This window comes from Colius striatus, chromosome 16 (assembly GCF_028858725.1).
Source record: "Colius striatus isolate bColStr4 chromosome 16, bColStr4.1.hap1, whole genome shotgun sequence".
Taxonomy (NCBI): domain Eukaryota; kingdom Metazoa; phylum Chordata; class Aves; order Coliiformes; family Coliidae; genus Colius; species Colius striatus.
This window is the reverse complement of record NC_084774.1, coordinates 15,351,689-15,370,275: the sequence shown is the minus strand read 5'-3', so window position 1 is coordinate 15,370,275 and position 18,587 is coordinate 15,351,689. Positions and strand designations below refer to the sequence as shown.

The 18,587-nt window shown below is 48.7% G+C and overlaps 1 protein-coding gene across 2 annotated transcripts in view; it reads right to left on the bottom strand.

The window, feature by feature from the left end:
- Positions 1-10,485, bottom strand: part of NFATC2 (nuclear factor of activated T cells 2) — an 86,709-nt gene extending 76,224 nt beyond the window's left edge. For both annotated transcript variants that reach the window (XM_062008978.1, XM_062008979.1), the window contains exons 1-2: positions 10,353-10,485; positions 1,057-2,083 (exon numbers count right to left, since the gene is read on the bottom strand). In XM_062008978.1, the coding sequence (XP_061864962.1) occupies positions 1,057-2,083; positions 10,353-10,485 (1,160 nt within the window). The remainder of the gene's footprint in view (positions 1-1,056; positions 2,084-10,352) is intronic.
- Positions 10,486-18,587: the final 8,102 nt, after the last annotated feature.

Sequence of the window (18,587 nt, the reverse complement as noted above, 5' to 3'; positions counted from 1 at the left end):
AGCAGGTACATTTTTGTCAGAGATCCTCCTCTTTTTTCTAGCTTTTGCTGTGCACCTTAAACTTTGATCACAGAACATGTATTGCCAAATATCAACTCCATTTACCAGTACCTACCAGTGTCTAAATCATTAATCTTTATGATTTCCATAAATATTAAAATGCATGAGAATAAAAGGCTAAATATTCTTACCTGGTACTAGTTTTCCCATTACCAAAACACACAAGGGTTTATAACACGAAGTTAAGACACTGACATCTACAACCAGAGCTTGCACTGGATTTTAAACAGCTTTTGTTTTGATAGTACAAACTGCTGCCAGGACCCACCTAACAAGCCAAGGAAAGTCACAGACACATTCTTTCACTCACAGTTTGTGTGTAGCAGGTCAAAAGCAGCATGGCATAACGTCAGCATGGGGACAACCTTGCTGCCAAGCAGAATGGCAGGGCTGACAGAGTGCCAGCGGCGACTGGCAAGTGGAGTCACACATTTGGCAATCTCTGTCCTGGCAGATGTGCACTGCTCAGGGTCCAGACCTGCCTGTGCCAGACAACGCAGGGAGCTGATAGGGTAGTGCCAACGACTGAGATTTGGGTTAAACGACAATTAGCAGCCAACAACAATACATTTTGGATTGACCAAATGCTCAGTGGGACCTGGAGCAATGTGCTGTATTTCAAATCAGGAAATATCTAAAGTATTTATATCCTTGATGGAAATTTGTGAGAGATTCCCTGAATTTATAAAATCAAGGCTGCAGGATGGAATGAGAGTGTGAAGCCTTTGTCAAAGGCTGTCTGTAACCTGTTTTTTAGACAAATAGTTTGGAAAACTGAATTTGTCATATGCTGGGCCATCCACAAACCACTTTGATGATGTTTCCTCCAAACACAGAATCCTATGGATTGGGTTCCCATTAAGCAGTGCTGTCCCTGAGTACTTAGCTCTGGCCTGCAGCAGAATCTGCCCAAGGAAATGCTCCCTAGGGATTGCAACACATGACTGAGAACATCATACCACAGGAAAACACACAACCACAAGGAACATTACATACCTGCAGATGGGTATTGCAGGCACCAGTTGCTTTGTCCAAGACGGAGGTACCAACAAAATTGATTCTGGGGCTGAGTTTCTCCTGTCCTCCTGCTCACAAGGCCCATGGAAGTCAACAGTCTGAAAGACGTGACATGGAATGCTGTTTTTGTGGGAAGGCATTGATGAAGGGTCGGGGCTGGTTTTCCAGATTTTCGTGGGAACACCACAGGAAGGATCCGTAGGAAGGCTGTTCATAGCATCCATGGAAAGAGAAGCGCTGGGCAACTGCGTGTAAGTAACTGAAGCGTTGTCTTCTCTCAAAGGGATGCGAGGAGAGGACTGTGGAGAGGGGGTCCTTGACTGTCGTGGAGAAGTGGAAGGCAGCTGAGAACTGCAGAGCTCAGTGCAAGAGTACCTCCGTTTTGCACCTGGTGATGAAGACCTTGAGTTGGGACAGGGTGATGGTGAATGACGTCCCAAGCAGGTTTCCTCCGTGATGCTTGTTCGTGGTGACATTATTGGAGAGGTTCTAGGAGAATAATGAGTATGGATGTTTTGAAACTGTGGACAAAGGTCATCACTAGGACCATTATTTGGTGAAACACATGGTGATGTGCAAGGAGATACATTTGTCTCTGAAATGAAACTTGCAGAGGAGCCGCTACTAGCTGGGCTCAGACACAGTGGTTCTCTGTAGCCCTCAAAGCCAGGGACGGGCAGGGTAACCCTTGGGCTAGTGGTAGCTGAGTTTGACTGATGTTCTACCAAAAGAACATCTGTGTCTCTGCTGCGGAAGGGACCCCCTGAATGAATCAGTTCATGATATGGAGTAATTTCAATCCTAGGGCTCGGAGCAGAGGCCCCTGCGACGTTGGCAGGGTGTGTAGGTGTTGTCCCTATGCTATCTGGCTGTCCATATCTGCCCATGGGATCTGCAGAAAGGTTAGAAAAAGGCAGGGGGCATGGCTTGAGGCCACAGTCCAAGACATCATGAGCGTATGTAACTCCAGAGGGTGGGCTGTTGGTTTTATGTGGAGTCGGTTCTTCTGGAAAAAGAAGGGTCTCTTTAAGACTGGGTATTATTACAGAAGCTGAGCAAGCATGGATTTTTAAAAATGCATATTTATAAACTAGTTGTGAGCTGAGATTAGGTAAATAATTCTTTTTAACTGAAATTAATGCTTTTGAAAAGTACTGGATTAACAGTCAGGGAAGCTCAAGCGCTCAGAGCAGATGCAGCATGGACAGAAGCCCTGCAAACACCTCCACACCACCCAGCCAGGCGGCTTCTACCTGAGCCCTGAGCTAGAAGGGTCACCTGGCAGGGTCAGCAACATGTCAGCCTCCCTGCCCACCTCAACACTTCCCTTCCTACCCTTTCTGCCAAAATATACCACTTAGTGCCAACTAGGGTGTTGGGACTTTAGTCAACTTTTGTCACCTAAGAACCAGACTGGGACCGTCATGTCACAAAACCACTTCCAAATCAGTCTACATAAAACCAAAAGGTTGAGGAACAGCTTTTGGTGAGGGCAGAAAAACTCTTCTTACACAGCAAAATCCAGCCAGAAAAGGCTTCATGAAACCAAAGTGGAGCTCAAGCTCTTAAATTTAAAAGTCAGTTCTGTGTGATGATTTGTTTGGCTCCATAGCAATATCAACAAGACTTAGTGATAGGTTTCAATGGAGAAAGCACCAGATGATCAGAAAATACATTCATAAATATTTACTACAAAGGAAAATGAGAGAGATGGAATGTTTACAGACAATCACTTTCTAATTTCAGCTCAAGGACATTTTGACCAGAGAAAGATTAAGAAGATACAAAGTAATAGGTAAGAGTTCAGTGCAATCCTCTCTCCTCATGCAAAAAAAGTCTCAATTTTCAGAGATTCTCAGGCTTGCAAAGTACCCCCAGGTTGTAGAGTATCAGGATGCTTCTGGCCAACACAGAATTCCCACCATCATCTCTAAACCCAGTTCTGATCTCATCCCAGCATCCCATCAGGTGCTCAATGCCAGCCGCACAGGAGACAGCAGAGTCATGCCACGTATCCCTGGGACAGATCCCTTCATGTACATCAGCTCCTCAAGCTTCCCCTGTCTGGGAGCTGAATAGTATTTGTCATTACACAAAAGTAGGCAAAATATTATCAGGATTTGTATATGTTTTTAAAGATTTCAGTGCTTCCAGCAGGAAATACCTGAAAGAGCTCCACAGCCTGAGATTAATTTGCACTATCTGCACACTCCTGGGCACAGATCAGTGAGGGTCTGAGGCAAAGAGTTTCCTTTCAATATTTAAATAACTGTTCCAGCATTTTCTCTAACTCTTGTACTACATGAGGCAGCATTTCCCATGAGCAAATAATATTGTACACAAAACTGAGGAGGAGCTGACTGTGCTTTCTGCAGAAGTAACAGAAGTTTGTACTGAAACTTTTACACAGAGACTGTGACTTAATTTCAGGGGGTTTCAGTTCATTTTCAGTTTGAAACGTGTCTTACAGTGAAAGCAAAATCCTCCACTGATTTTTGAATGCTACTTTTTGGGCTCAATGTTTTGCACAACATGCAGAAAACTCCAACAAACGAACAGATGTAGCAGGAACTGCTGAGCCTTCGTGTTTAGTGGGAAACCCTGACTGCCAACCAAACAAACCAACACACAGAATGTCTATGTGACAGGATGGAAGACGACTGGGAGAGTCCAGCTTGCAGATTTCTTAAGGTTCCCTCTGGCTTTTAATCCCAGCACACAGCTGCTTTGGGGACGGGGGAAACAGCAAGGAGTAACTGAATTTTGAGCAGAATATATTTTTAGCATCATTGCTCTCAGATATCAGAGCTTTGGCATTCACAGGATAAGCATCTCATTCACATAACCCAAACTCTGACACATCCAGCTCAGACACTGATGCTACAATTCACTTTGAATAAAACTCATCACCCCTTCAGACTCAATAGAGCAAGACACGCCTCCAGAGTCACACAAAACATCACTCCCACCACCAACCTCTCTTTAAGCTGATGCAGGACAGCAATATCAGCACCAAGCAGAGTGAGGCTTGATGTCAGGACTTGAGGTGGGATTTGTACATAGAGTGACCAGCAAGTACAGAAAAGCTCTGCAGGCTGAACAGCTTCACGTCAAGTAACAGGCGACCGTTTCAATTCCCTATTCAACACACCTACAGTGAGAGCTGCCCCCATCGTACACGTTAAACCACACAATCTGTGCCAGACACACGGAGAACAGGTAGAAATGCACAGCTCCTCACAAGATGCATTGAGCAGCAAAGCTCATGTCTGTAGATTTGTGTTGAGGGCTACAGAGAATAAAAGCTTCTATCTGTATGTGAGCATGTAAAGCCTTTTGAATGACACAAACCACACTTTCTGCCGATGAAAACTTGGGCTTTAGAGAACCCAAATTGTATTTGTTTTTCTCTGAAATACTGTGTTTAAATGAGTATTTCATCCTTGGCATCCACTCTCCAAAAGAATCCAGATTCCAGATATTAATAACATTGTTTATGCACAACAACAAGCTGCAACGTGCCCTTGCCTTCACGCAGGGCTCTAGCAGAGCACTGCTCCGAGTGCTTCACGGGCCGTGCAAGCAGGATTGCTCACCCAGCAGCGAGCGGGGCAGGCACCCTGTGCCAAGCAGACAACACCCACAGCCTTCTGCACAGCACAAATATTTAGCTTCCCCCCACATGGCAAATTATCAATAAAGCAGGCAGCGGTGTAGGAATGTGGGCAAGACTGCAGACAAGAAAACCTCAGCCCGTTTGAAGAGTGCTTGGGGGACCACACTGGGCAGAGATGTCCAGAGGCTGAGGCTGCGTCTCAGGCAGGGGAGAGGCTGCTGGCCCTGACTCATCGGCACGGCTTCGTCAGGACCCAGGGCCTGTGAAGAGCTCCTGACCGAGTCCCAGCCCTGCCTAACTTCAGAGGTACAATGAAATCACTGTCCCAGCTCCTGTTGCCCACGCCTGTGACATCAGTCTTTCGCAATAGAAATGCCCGGGATGCTACAATGAAAGGCTCTGACCTCACCGGGGGGAGGGAAAGGAGGTGAAGTAGCAAATCCATCAAATTCAGGAGAAATTATGCTTTTCGCTTCAGTAAGAGAGGACTGGCTCCCCCATCCCTGGCCAACTTGGCTACAGCAGGCTGGGGTTTGAAACCCGCTTAAGGAAGGGGCAGCCCCAAGCCAACACGTCAGCTTCCCTGCACAAGTGCCACAGGAGTTCAGTTTTGTAACCAATGTCAAGCTCCCGGCTTTGAGGGGGGTAATGAGGGACAGGGGGAGCTTGCTCAGCTGCCCAACTGCTTTCTCTCTGCATTTGCAGATACCACTGGGAACATGGAGAAGCCCATGGCACAGAAATGGCTCCAGGCAGATGACTCCAGCAATACCCATGTTTCTGCCCAAGCTGCCAGGAGGAGCTCGGTTAGGATGTCAGGAGCTGAGTTTAGCAAACCTCACACTGCTGGCCCTCTGCTACACTGGGGATAGCAGGGAGCAGCCCTGCTACACACCAGCTGGGCTCCCCAGTGATGTGAGAGGCTGTGGCATCCCCTAAAAGAGAATAATTATGTGACAGATCAACCTAGTAAAGGTGTTTTTCAAGAACTGAAGCAGCTTCAAAACCTTTGTGCAGATGTCCCAGAGGCACAGCTTTGCATCTGAGGTTGTGCCACCTTTGAGGGTTCATCTGTCCCCTACATATTGCATCCCAGAACGCTGACATCTTCCTGCATATGACTGTCCCCCCCAGTTTTTCTGATGGTAACCTCAGTGAGCAGCACCACAGCTTCAGCACAACATTCCTGACAGCCCTCTGCATGTGCTTCCCTACCTCCTTTCACTCGGGCATTTCCCAGCCTGAGGTTTCACTGCTGAATCATCCTCTGATTCAGTACCAGAAGATCCTTCTTATTTGACAGGGGGGTAAAAAGAAAACCCAACAAAATGAGCTTCACATCCAGACAGCACTGGCACCTCACATTCTCAGTCCACTGTACTGCCAGCAAACAGCCTATTCCCTTCTATCACACAAGCCTCATGACTAGAGAAGCCCCCAGGATCCCACCCAAACTGCCTCCAGGCTCTTACCTCCCACTTTTTTCCATAGCCTTTAACCAGTTACTAGCTCACAAGACCATCTCTCTCCATAATAAGGAATGGAAGCAGGGCTCTGCATCCCACCATGTTGTAAATAAGCAGCAAACCAGATCCTATAGCCAGGGTCCCACATGCTGGAGGCAGCTCCACCAAACCTCAGGGTGGCTGGGCAGCTTACACAGGCAGATGCCCTTCATGCTAATTAGCTAGACGAGCTAAAACACAGGTGAAAAAGATCAAGGGAATTAAGTTTCAGAGGACTTAACCATTGATTTTTAAAACTCCTTTTCACAGATGGTTGAAAGGCAGAAAGGCACACCCACACCGTGCCCTGCCAGGCTCCAGAGATTTCGCAGCCGGGACAGGAGGCACAGCAGTGCGTGCACACGCGGCTCTGCACCCGCACACCCTCTGCTGCTTCTCCAACAAGGCAGCAACTTCAAAGCCAAAGTCAGCCAAATGTGACCTTGCCAATTAGCATGAAATAAGGGAAGAACAGATCACCCGAGCAACTGCATTCCATGATGGGTTTATACAAATCATCAGCTAGGAAAAGCTAAAGATAGCCACGAGCAGGACAAGGGAGAGCGAGGGGATAAGTTTGGGTTTGACCTCAAGTCTGTCTGCTGCAGTGCAGCTCCTGGGATTTCAATAGAATTCCTTAGCTACATGAGTAAAAGAGTTAATTGGGTTTTTTTTTTTTCTTTTTTAACTAATGTGCTTAGTGCAGTTTGAAGAGGACAGTCCAGAGCTGTTCTGCACTTTGCAACAGCCGAGCCGACTGCTATTTACACTAGCTGCTTGGAAACTCAAAGTGAAAGTTGGCTTCCTGAGCAAAATCTGGTATTCTCTCAGACATGTGCCTGTCTGTCTCTTTGCTGCAGTTGAACATGGCCTCCTGTGTTACTGAGCCACTCACCAGGGCTGAGCAGCAACTTGGAGGGGTTTTTTCTCCTTTTAACAGCTTTGCATTGGGGAGAAAAAGAAAGGATGAGGCAAATTTTGGAGGACTTAACATGTACAAGATGTGGCAATGTCTCTAGGAAGCTGTCTACACAAAACAACTATTTAGAGGAATATTAATATGTACAGATGCTTCCTGCTTCCCTTCTATACTTATACATACATACACCTTGTACATCCATATCACCAGATGCAACACAAGAGTCTGCTGAGCTACAGCAATGGCTTCAGCCTGTAAGAAACTACTTCCAAGATCCATCCTCAGCTGTCTGAGGGCAGGATTTTGTCAGGAATCTTATTTAAAGATGGATTCTGTTTGGATTTTAATTTTCAAAGGCTCCTAAGAGGATCATCCCTCGGAAGGCTTAACCTCAAATATTAAAAATTATGTGGTAGCTTTACCTGTCAGTGGATCATCACCCAGAAAACACAGAATAAACATAGTGAGAGCTGCTGGAGCAGAGCAATGGTCTGTCTTTTCAGTATTTTGTCTCTCATAAAGGCCAATATCAGGGATTATGGAATAATACACAAAGGAGTTACCAGAGTTTACTCATCTGGGAGTCCCATCTGTTGGTCTTCCTACCAATGTTCTCCACTGAGGAACAAGGATTTCCAGCACCTTTCATGTCTGAAGTAAGCTAAAACTTGGGATATCACTAGCAATCCCTCCACATGTCTATCAAGGGAATGCATCTAACATGTATTTTTTTAAAGGAGACAGGAAACATCACGAATGCCCAAGTGAAATCACAATTTCAACCTAACAGTCCAGGACACCCACTTTGCCCAAAGCTCCCAAAGCCTGTTCACCTGGGCACATCTCCCAGCTCAGCCTGCTGAAGGCAGATGCTTGTGGTTTGCAAATGCTGAGAGGATGATAGCTAATTAAAGTCTGGCAAGTAAGGGAAAAGTAAAAGGCACATGGAAAATGGCACTTTGTACAGCACTCCTGCTTTTGCAAACAGCTGGCTTAGAAAGGAATATCTAATATTAATAATATTGACCGTAGGGTTTTTATTTACCCCTTTTTTTCCCCTGTTGCTTTCATAGCAGTCTATGTTCCTGTTGTCTCAGGCACACATAGGCCCTACTGAGTGCCAACTGCTTTCAGGAAGGATATTTCTGGCACTGCCATGGCAACCAGTTGTGATATAGATCCTACTTTTCAAACACAAGCTTAGGTGGGTACTGTCAAATCACAACTTTTAAAACAACTGCTCATCTGAAATAAACTTTCACCCTAATCCATTCCTAGAGCCTCCAACTTGCTTTTTTCCCCTAAAAAAAGGAAACAATTTAAAACAAAAATCCCCAAACACTTTTAGTGTGTTTACAGAGATTTGTTATGACAGGAGCTGTCGTGAGCAGTGGGTGGAGCAGACCAGACTCTGAGGAAACCAGAGTGTCTCTCAAACAGGCTTTGAACGCAAGAACCAGACTGAAGTGCTGGGATCCACAGACACTCCTATGGTTTTGGTTCCATTTTGAACCTTCCACTGAAAAGGATTTGTTTTCCTAACTGCAGTTCAGCCGAGGCCAGAATCGCACATGAACAAGGAGCATCATTTACCACCAGCATGTGGATAAAGCTCTTTCTTGAAATCTGAACATTTTCTCTTCTCCTGTAAACATGCTTTAATCTTTCGTACATGAAAGGTCACGGATGTACACTGGATTGCTTACAGACTCTAGCTGGTGCCTTTTCAAAGCCAGGGAGAATGTTCTCCAGATTACAATGTTAGTATATATGGTTGTGATCATCTCTTTTTTTATGCTAATGATTTCCATCTTTGGAACAAACAAAATTACTACTAATTATGGTTTCCAGTCATTCAAATGTGGAGAAAGCAGGCTCAAGAAGGAAGTTACTTCTACAACAAGCATACACTGCTCTGCATTTATGTGGTTTAGAGATTAAACTTTCTACCCCCCACCTACGTACTATTATATTCTGTGGAACTTCCCACTCAAGGCTTCACAGCAGTGCTCTCGCTATAAAGATGTGGAAAAAAACCCCATCATCTGAAGCTTTCCCTGAGACCTAATATATTTTCATTAAAATCACTGTCCTCTCCTCAACAGGAATTTATTTTAGCATAGCTAGATCTACATTAAACCTTGAAAGACAATTCAGCTTTGTATATTTCATGACATTAACTGTCCTCACTCAGCTTTGATGCTGGTGTACATCTGTATATTTCAACAAGTAAACAAAGACCAAAACTCAGTAACAACACTCCATTGCACTAATGATGAAGAAGATCTAATAGGTCGTCTTCTCCTGCGCTGTCCCCTAGGAACACGACATCTATTTCTTCAAATGCCCTAAAGAAATGCCTCCTCTCAACTCTGCACAAGCAAAACACATGTATCTTAGAAACAATACACCAGCAATTCTTTCTGCTGGATCCTGTCTCTTTGGGCTTTGTCTAGTTTACACAAATCCATGTTTTATGGGATAGGAAGAGTCAATTTTTAGTGTCATCATCTGATCAAACTACCATCTAGAAAGTGAGGGAACACCTGTCACGATGCTTTTAGTATCACAGACTTGCAGAAACTCCAAAAAGTAGAATAGGCTGTCATTTTTGTGGGTTTTTTTTTAAACAAGCTATAGTGCTTCATCCCAAATTGGAAACTGGATCTCCCCAGCTTCTTGCCATCCAAGCAGGATGGTCAGGCTCTTCAAACCGGCTGCGTTTCCAAAATACTCTCTACCATCACCACGATGACGGTCGCAAGGCGACCAACGAGCTGAACTCTTCACAGCTATGCTCTGATCCCCACGGACACAACTTTGTACATCATAGGAAGGTCCCGCAGCTGCTTTCACATACTCCATCACCAGATGGGGACCAACCTACTTGCCGACAGCGCCAGTGACCCTTCGCGAGCACCTGCATGCTAAAGCCGCACCACAAACCCCGGCAAGCCCAGCGCTGAGCAAAGCCGGTCCAGCAGCACATGGCTCCGCATCCACCGCGCGTCCCGAGCATCGCACCGGCGCACACGCCCGGCTGCAGACGAAGCGAGGGCCCCGGCGGAGCCGGCCCCGGGCAGGGCAGGGGCCCGGCAGCACGCCGGGTGCCCTCCGAGGAGTGGCCGGAGGAGCGGGCAGCAGCCAGAGGAGCGGGACGGGCCGCCCTGCCCCCGGCACCGCTCGGCCCGGCTGAGGCGGCCCCGTCGGGGCGCGGCCCCGGCTCCTCACCAACCTTCGATCGGCTTCAAGTAGTCGTAGTCGAAGAGGATGGAGAAGTCAAACTCCTCCTGCGGGCTGCCCTCCGGGGCTGGCCCGGGGCCCCCGTCCCGCGGGTCGGGCTCCGGAGCCGGAGCAGAGGCGCTCATCGCGGCCAGAGCCCGCCGGGCAGCGGCGGGGCCGCACTGGAGGGCAGGGGAGGCTCGCCCGGGACTGCCGGCTGCCGACAGGAGCCTCGAGTGCCACAGCCGCCGCCAAAGCCGTCAGTGTCCTTCCAAGTGCAAGTGGCGAGAAGTTAGAAGGGAGAGGAAGAATTAAAAAAAGAGGGGGAGAAAGAGGGAGAAAGAAGCAAAAAAGGCTGTGCCGGAGGTCGCTGAGGCGGGCGCGGCTGCCCCCGACGGCGGGGCCGCGGGCTGCGAGCGGCGGCACACGAGGGGCTGGCGAGGAGCGGCGGCGGCTTCCTGGTCCCGAGCAGCACCTGCCGCCGGGGCCGCCCCCGCGGAGGAGGAGCCCGGCCCGGCCCGGCCGCACCGCTCCGGGAGGGATGCCCACGGCGGCCGTGGGGGGAGAGCAGCGAGGGGCCTGGGGAGGAGGGCAGGTGGAACGGGCAAGGGAAAAGCGGGGCTGCGAGCGGAGGCACGGCCTGGCTTCAGGATGGGAGTCTCTAGAAACCCCATTCGGTGAGCTGTCTCTGCTCTGTTACCCAAGGGTTGAGCGTGACTTGCTGTCTTGCACACAGCCTCCTCCTCCCCAGCAGTCGGGCACCTTTCTGCTGAAGCTTCCAGGGTAGCTCCAGGTAGCCCAGGTGCTGCCTTTGCCTTCTCCAGGCTTCATGTGTCCCACGCCACGTGCTCCTGCCTGTCATCACAGGCTGCTGCTAAGGCAGCAGGCAGGTTTCTGGGTGCATCTCTCACTGCAATCACAAGCCAACCTCCCTTAACTGGAGCACCATTAGAAACATCAAGCTCACCATGCACAAAGCCTCTGTTCTCCTCCTGCCTTGCTCACAGACAGTGTTTCACAGGATGGGTTCTTGCTGCATTCTCTGCTGACCACAGTGCCAGCGCTGCCAGCTTCCCCAGGTACCCTCAGCCACCTTCACCACATTGACTCTATTCATCAACAGCTCCCCCAGGCCCTTCACAGGGTTCTGGTCAGTGCCTCCTGACAGCCTCCTACCCCTCCAGTGCCTGCTACAACCAGCAATGACTTCACTCGTGGGTAACTGGAGACCCTAAATGTGTGTGTTTAGAGGATCTGTGGTCAGAAGACTCTGTTCCCTCGCTTACCTGTTTGTGTGGTCCCTTTTATTAGTGTACAGATGGCTGTCACCGAGTCTGAAAAACTGCTCTCAGTCTGTAGACATGGAAGGGAGGCAAAGGCAAAGGGACCAAGATCATTAAAAAAGTATTTTGGTGTTTACTTCAACTTGGTTTTATTTGCTAAGCCTGTTAGCACGACAGCATTAACTACATTACAAATCTGACCCTGAGTTACTTGTCTAAGGTCACAGAAAGTCTGTTTTATAGCACACATGAACCAGAATCTCTGCATTTAGGCTTAAACCATATCAATGTTACCATTAATATGTGGCCAGCCAGGTAATGACAAACCTCCTTCTCATCACACCCTTTCGCTCCATCCTTTGCCAGTCTGGAGTGTAAGAATTCAAACTTTTCTTATACTTTGAAAGTTTCTCCACTGAGCTTCTGCAGAACCCCAGCAGCAAGCTTTGTACCAGCCACTCACCCTGCAGCAGCTATGGGGAGACGTTGGAGGCACCTAATGGTGTGCAGAAACACTGCACAGCACTTCTGGGTGTGAAAGGGAGGGAGGGGAACCACAAGAACTGCTGTTGTGGCTGTATGAAGGCAGGGAGGAACAATCAGACTGGCACTTGGCCTCTATGGCATTAATTTGTTACTGGAAAGAGCCATGGGACAGGGAAATCTGACTTTCAGAAAGTGATCCTGCAGATGAGATGTGCCAGGGTTTTGCTGATATATTTACAGAAGGTGAGCTGGAAGTACCAGGAACCCTACTGGTATATTTACTCTATACATTTCTCACCTAAGGGCAATTTAAATGCAGAGGGGAAAGCCACTATTCCATATTCACAGCCACTAGATTAAGGAGTGATTTCACTGCAATCAATGCCATACTTGAACTCAGCAGAGACTAAAAGGACAATATTTTCTCTCATAAATGCATAATATACATAGTAACACAATAGCTTCCTTGGACCAAACTGTTTGAACTTTCTCCTGCATATGCTGCCAAAACAACCAGGAATGTCTCTTTGCTGGGTTTCCATGCAGCCAGCACCCAGCCCCATGTGCCCATGCATACATGTGTGTAACAGGCATGAAAAGGTCATCTGTGTCTGTCTCCTCTCGTGCAATGGCATGCTGCTTCCTGACCTAATGCAGCTCCTTGCGTGGTGCAGAGACTGCTGAAGCCTCTTTTGAAAAGGATCCATTGCTTACTCTGTGGTTGAGCTGGAGACCACAGTGTCTACTTCATCTGCTGCAGTGATTCTTAATGCTACATGAGGTGCTTGCTGTCTGTAGTTTCCTAGTGTCTGATTCAGGCAGAGACAGGGCTCTCCTGCCGCCGGGCACAAACTGGGAAGCCAGAGCAGCCTGTGATTAGTGGTCTTGGCTACTGGTGTTCAGAAATGAGGCCACCCCAGAAAACTGCAGATGGGGCTGAGCTCTTACCCTCAGGAACATGAGCAGGGAAGAGAGGCTGCTGGCCCCTTGGAGAACACGTGCTGCTCTGTCTGAGGGCTTGATATGTTCTGAATTGTTTAAATGTGAAGAAAACAAGTATTAAATCAACCTATTTATATATCTGTTCTAAAATGACGCTTACTGTTTGCTGGAGCACCAGCCTTTATCATTGGCCCTTCTATTTGACATTAAATTAGCAAAAACAAATATACTTGCTGATCTTGGCCCAGCACTAAAGAGAGCTGTCATCCTTGCAGCTAACACCACATGGAGCACAATTGGATAGCATCACTTGTATTAGCCACAAAAAAAGACATGAACAATAACGTTGCCCTTTTAAAGTAAAATATGGATGATTGGCAGGAGAGCATGGGGAAACGACCCCAACTTCTGCTAAGTCTTTATCTGAACCTTCAGCCTTTATTTCCTAGCTTGCCTCCATTCCATTAAGCATGTGAAGCTCCAAACTTATCCTCAGCTACTCCTAGAATTAGTAATACTCCACAAATGGAAAATATACCTTTTGCTTTCCAAGATGACCATGTCATCTGAAATAGTTTCACTGCTAATACATGTAATCATAAATTCTGACACTGGCGAGGATTTAAGGTGACAAGACAGCAATGAGAAAAGTGTTAGGGAAATGTTGGAATTAACTCAGCTCATAGCATTCAAGTCTTACACCCAGTGGACAACTTGACAGATGTCAAGAAGCAATAGCCACCAGGCATGCAATTGACTGGATTCCCACAGCTCCCTCCCACAGCTCACAGGGCAGATTGGGATGTTGGTCCCACATGGCTGCCATGGCAAAACGTGTAGGAATAACAGTTTCCGCAAGCACTGAGTGCACAGAGGTGTGAGTTATAATGCTGTACTCTGTGGGCTGTGTTGGAACCCACCACTGTGTTATTTCGAGCAGAAATGGTGCAAATCCACAAAATACAGATCTGGCCTAAATATTAGAGATGCATTAGTAGGTGCAAGCAGCTGCAGAATTGAGCACAAGTGACAGCTGTAGTTTTTGGAGCCCTCCAAGGGCTCACCATAGTTTAGACCTAAAACATGCTCTTGAGCCAATAATGAGAATAAAACATTATAAATAGTTAAAGTTTTAGCTGACTACACAACTGACAAATACTGCCCACAGTCTGTCATTAACAATTAGCAATGAAGAAAAGGTGGGGAGACTACTAGTCCTCAATAGACTGTAGACTCTTCAGGCTCAATACATCCACTCAGAAAAAGCATCCAGCCACTCCAAATCAAGAGAAAAACCCAAACAACATGACAAACACTCCTCAATGCTTGTTTTCTATTAGGGCTGGAGTGAAAGGATGGAATACAGTGGCCAAATACCCAAAATACTGCACAGTTTCCTTAAATCTCGATCTTTTTCATATCAGAAACACTTATTTTGGACAAAGATCCTCCATTTATTTCTCCTTTTACCACTATCAAAAGGCCAACATGGCCACAATCTCCCCATCTGCTGGTCACAACTCTGCACGGGCTCACAGCACCCACATTAGAGACCTGGGAGTCAGCATTAACTCCTGAGGGGTTTTTTTCTATAAAGCTGTTTTCCTGAGCCAAAAAGGTATTTCAAGAACTTAAGCAAAGTCTGTCCTTGGCAGCGTTAACAAAAATTGCAGCCACGTATACTTGCAGCAGGCTCTGCACAGAGCAGAACTGGAAATACACTGTGTTGCCATTTCAGGGAACTGGAGAATGGAAGGAGTCCTTTTCCACATAGTTGGATCAGTGCTTGCCTTTGGCAGGGCTTTGCTTTAATAAACTTTAAAAGTATGTGAATACTGGACTACCAAGGTACTAGGGGATGAAGAATCCAAAAACAAAGTGAAGAAAGACTGGTTTCTAGTGTAATACAAACTATGATTTCAAAAGTGCTTAACATGGTTCTCAACGTTTACTGCAAATGCCATTTATCATTTGCTATTTTCAGTTTCTACTTATACCATCCCACTGTATTCCCTGTACCAATAACGTCACAAATGTAAGGGATCAGATGATGCTCCAAGCTGAAGAAGCTTTTAGGTGATCATCTCAGAAATTCAGTGACTGCCAATTACTGTGTGGCCCACGTGATGTGTAATTTACACTGGATCTGTAATATCACAATCCCCTTATATTGTACTTTTTTTGTAAACAAAAGGAGGCAAAGTGGATTAAAAATGCAGCAAGTCTACTTAGCAGCTAAAACCCAAAGAAAATATGAGTCAATGCTGTCTTAAAAATCTAAGTGTTCAAATGGTGTATGTGGCAGGCATTAGAAATTTAACAGGCAACTAAAACTTGCACATGGACTTAATCCAAGCTCTTTAAAATGAGCTCAGACTCTGAGTGACTAGTTGCTTGGTCTGGAGTGTGGGGAGTGCTATTAGAGGGGGAAAAAAAAGAGATAGAGAGGAGAAATATTCTGGTCCTTCCTTTAAGAGGCACACACACACACACACTACTATTCAATTTTGGGGTCAGGTTGAGTCAGAGATATTACCCCCCCAATTTCAGGCTTAAAATGGTTTGGCAAGAAAGTACAATGGAAAAACTGCTCCTATCTCCATGTTCCCATTAAGGTCTGAAGTCTGCTGTGCAAACCAAAGGAATGCACATATCATAGGGGTTTTAAAAAAAAAAATAGATTAAGCCAGTAGTGGAAAAGAAGTTCTAGGATATTATTATCCTTGGCTATTTTCACAAAATGAATGATGAAACATTTCAGTTAGAATATCTATTGGAATGTTATAAAAGAGTGCTCCAATTATGTCAGCGTCCCATCTGGGAATGTGATTCCTGCCCTGTATGAGATTCTGAAATCCTTTGCTGACTGTTAGCTGGTGTGGCTGTGTCCCACAGGGCAGGCATACAGATAGAAAGGGGCTACCTCGAGTGGGACAACCACATGACACAGGGACTCACGGTCATCTCTGGGCAATCTATGCCATGGCTGGTGTCTTGCTGACACTTGCAGAACAGCAGCTTGAGAAGCAAAGCTACTGAAGCATCTTTGTGCTAGTAGGGTATTAGGCTATGCAATGTCTTCATTCCCTATTCTTAGCCTGCTCTAATCATTACAGGGGGCTAGGGCCTAAACTTATTAACACATCATCACTTACACACCCTACATTAATGAGACTCTTGCACTTTGTTGTGGGTGCAGAAATCCTCCCAAAGCCAGAGACTGATCCCAAAAGTGCTCTATGCTATTAACCCCCAGCAGTTTCATGCAACTTTTTCTTTGTGGAAAGGTTGGGAGCAGACCTATGACACAAAAGTGAGTCAGTGCAGGGGTCTGCTTCCATCACCTCTATTCCCCTGGCAGGAGCAAGCATTTTGCATAAGGGACAAATACATGCTGGGGCCCAGAACTGTATTCTTTCTGGAGCATCTCTGGGCTCTGTCATGCAACTGACTGCACTGCTCATCTGGCTACTGTGGTCTCAAAGATTCGATCTGGAAAAAGAAAAAAAATCAGTTCCTTTGGTCTGTGACTGCAGGGATCTGAGGAATATCTACTCTGGGGAAAGCAGAGCTGAACAGCAAGGGGAGGAGGAGTTGTGGTAGCTGCTGTTGGAGCGCTGTCTTGTGCTTTGATCCACTGCTATGCTACAGCAGGTGAGAATGGGACCTTGCCAGCACTGAGGAGTGCAAGAAGTCACCTATTTTCCCCTTTCCTGCTCTCTGTACAGCAGAATAACTTCTCTGGGGTGTTGTGAGAGTGACTAAGAGCAGCTGAAGTGCTCAGGAGAGAGGGAGTTTTGTCTGGAGAAGGACAAGGATACACGAGGCAGGGCAATGGCCTGATCCTAAGGCGGTGTAAAGCCACTGAGAGACTTTCCATTGGTTTGTCCGAAAATTGGAGCTCTCGGACGATCCCCTTTGGGTGTACGTGTTAATGAGTGTGTTTTGGCAGGTGCCTGGGGAGCTCGCTACGGCGGGAGAAAACAAACAGACGCTACTGGTGTGATACCCACCTCATGCCCCCCTCCCCGCCCCCAGCCTGCCCCGCAGCCCGCACATCCCCTCCGCCAGCGCCGGGAGCGCCCGGGGCGGCTCTGACTCAGCGGCCGAGCGGCGGTGCCAGCGCTGGCGGCGGGCGGGCTCGGCGGCGGCTCGGCGCTGGCTGGACGGAGGGCGGGGGAGAAGGAGCTAAAACGGAGCGAGACGAGGAAAAAAATGCTTCCCTTCTCCAGCTGCTCCACGGACCGGTAGCCCTGTAGGAACTGCAACTCACCTGCGCTTCCCGCCCGGCCCGCGGGGCGCAGCGGCGAGCCCCCCGGGGGAGCGGACAAGCCGCTTGGGCAGGAGACCGCGGGACCAGCGGGAGCAGCCGGGCTCGCTGGTCCACGGGTGCTTTACGTGAGACGGGGCGGCGAGGGATTTCCACTCGCGGAGCATCCTCCGCCTAGCTCTGCTGCAGGTGGCCACGCCGACCCCCACGGCTCCCCGTCCTGCAGCCCTGCTCCCTGTCCACTAACCCTGCCTGCAGAGCTGCCCCTTGCCCCGGCCCGGCCCCGCAGAGCCGCTGCCTGCAGCCTCCTCCGCGTACCCAAGCAGGGCCGCTCCCGCCGCCGCGCCCTCCCCCCGGGGCCTGCAGCCGCGCTACCGCGGCAGGGGACGGCGGAGGACGCCGCGGCACCTCCTCGACGGCTGCCGAGGCAGGGTAGCGGGGAGATGTGGGCTGCGGAGCCGGGTGATGGTTCGGCTGGGAGCGGACCCGGCGCGGCGCGGAGGGGGCACGCACCGAGCGCTGCCGGACAGACAGACAGACAGACTCCTCCTCTCGCGGCGCTTAACTCTTGCCGGCACCGGCACACCGGCGGCGGGAGGGCTGCGCGGCAGCCGTCCCCAGCCCCTCTCTAAGCCGCCCCTGCAGCACGGCTCGCCCCCTCCCGCACGCCCCGCACGTGAGGCGACCTCGACGGGAGCCACGGGCATCCCCGAGGGCAGCGCGACCACCGGCCCCGTCCCAGCGCTGCCGCGGGCTCCACCGACCTCTGGGAAGCCGCCCGAGACGCCCCGAGCCCCCGACCTGGGCAGGCGGTGGAAGGGTTAAGCAGCCGGGAGGTTAGTCAGCGAGACTCCTGGAGTGATGGCTTGGAAGAGGAGAGTCCTTCTGGCTGGACTTTAAAGGAGGTTTCTCCAGACTGATTTGTATCGCCTTCGCGGAGCGCTTCAAACCAAACCTAAAGCCAGTCCAGTCCCTTCCCCAAGGGACCTTCTCGCCGTGAAACCCTTCCCCGTCTGCTCAGCCGAGCTGCCTGGGAGAGACCCAACCCCGACAGTACAGGCCACCTGCCCCAGGAGTGGTCTACAGGGACCCCCGGGCACGGGGAGGGCACACACACGCAACACACAGACACACAGTGCTGGGGGAAGCCCCTACCTTGATCCATAGACCTCATGATGTGGTGGTAATGTACCAGCCTGCAGGCAGCTTCTCTCTGCATCAGGAATTGAAATAGAATTTAAAAATCAAAAATTAAAACCAAAAAATG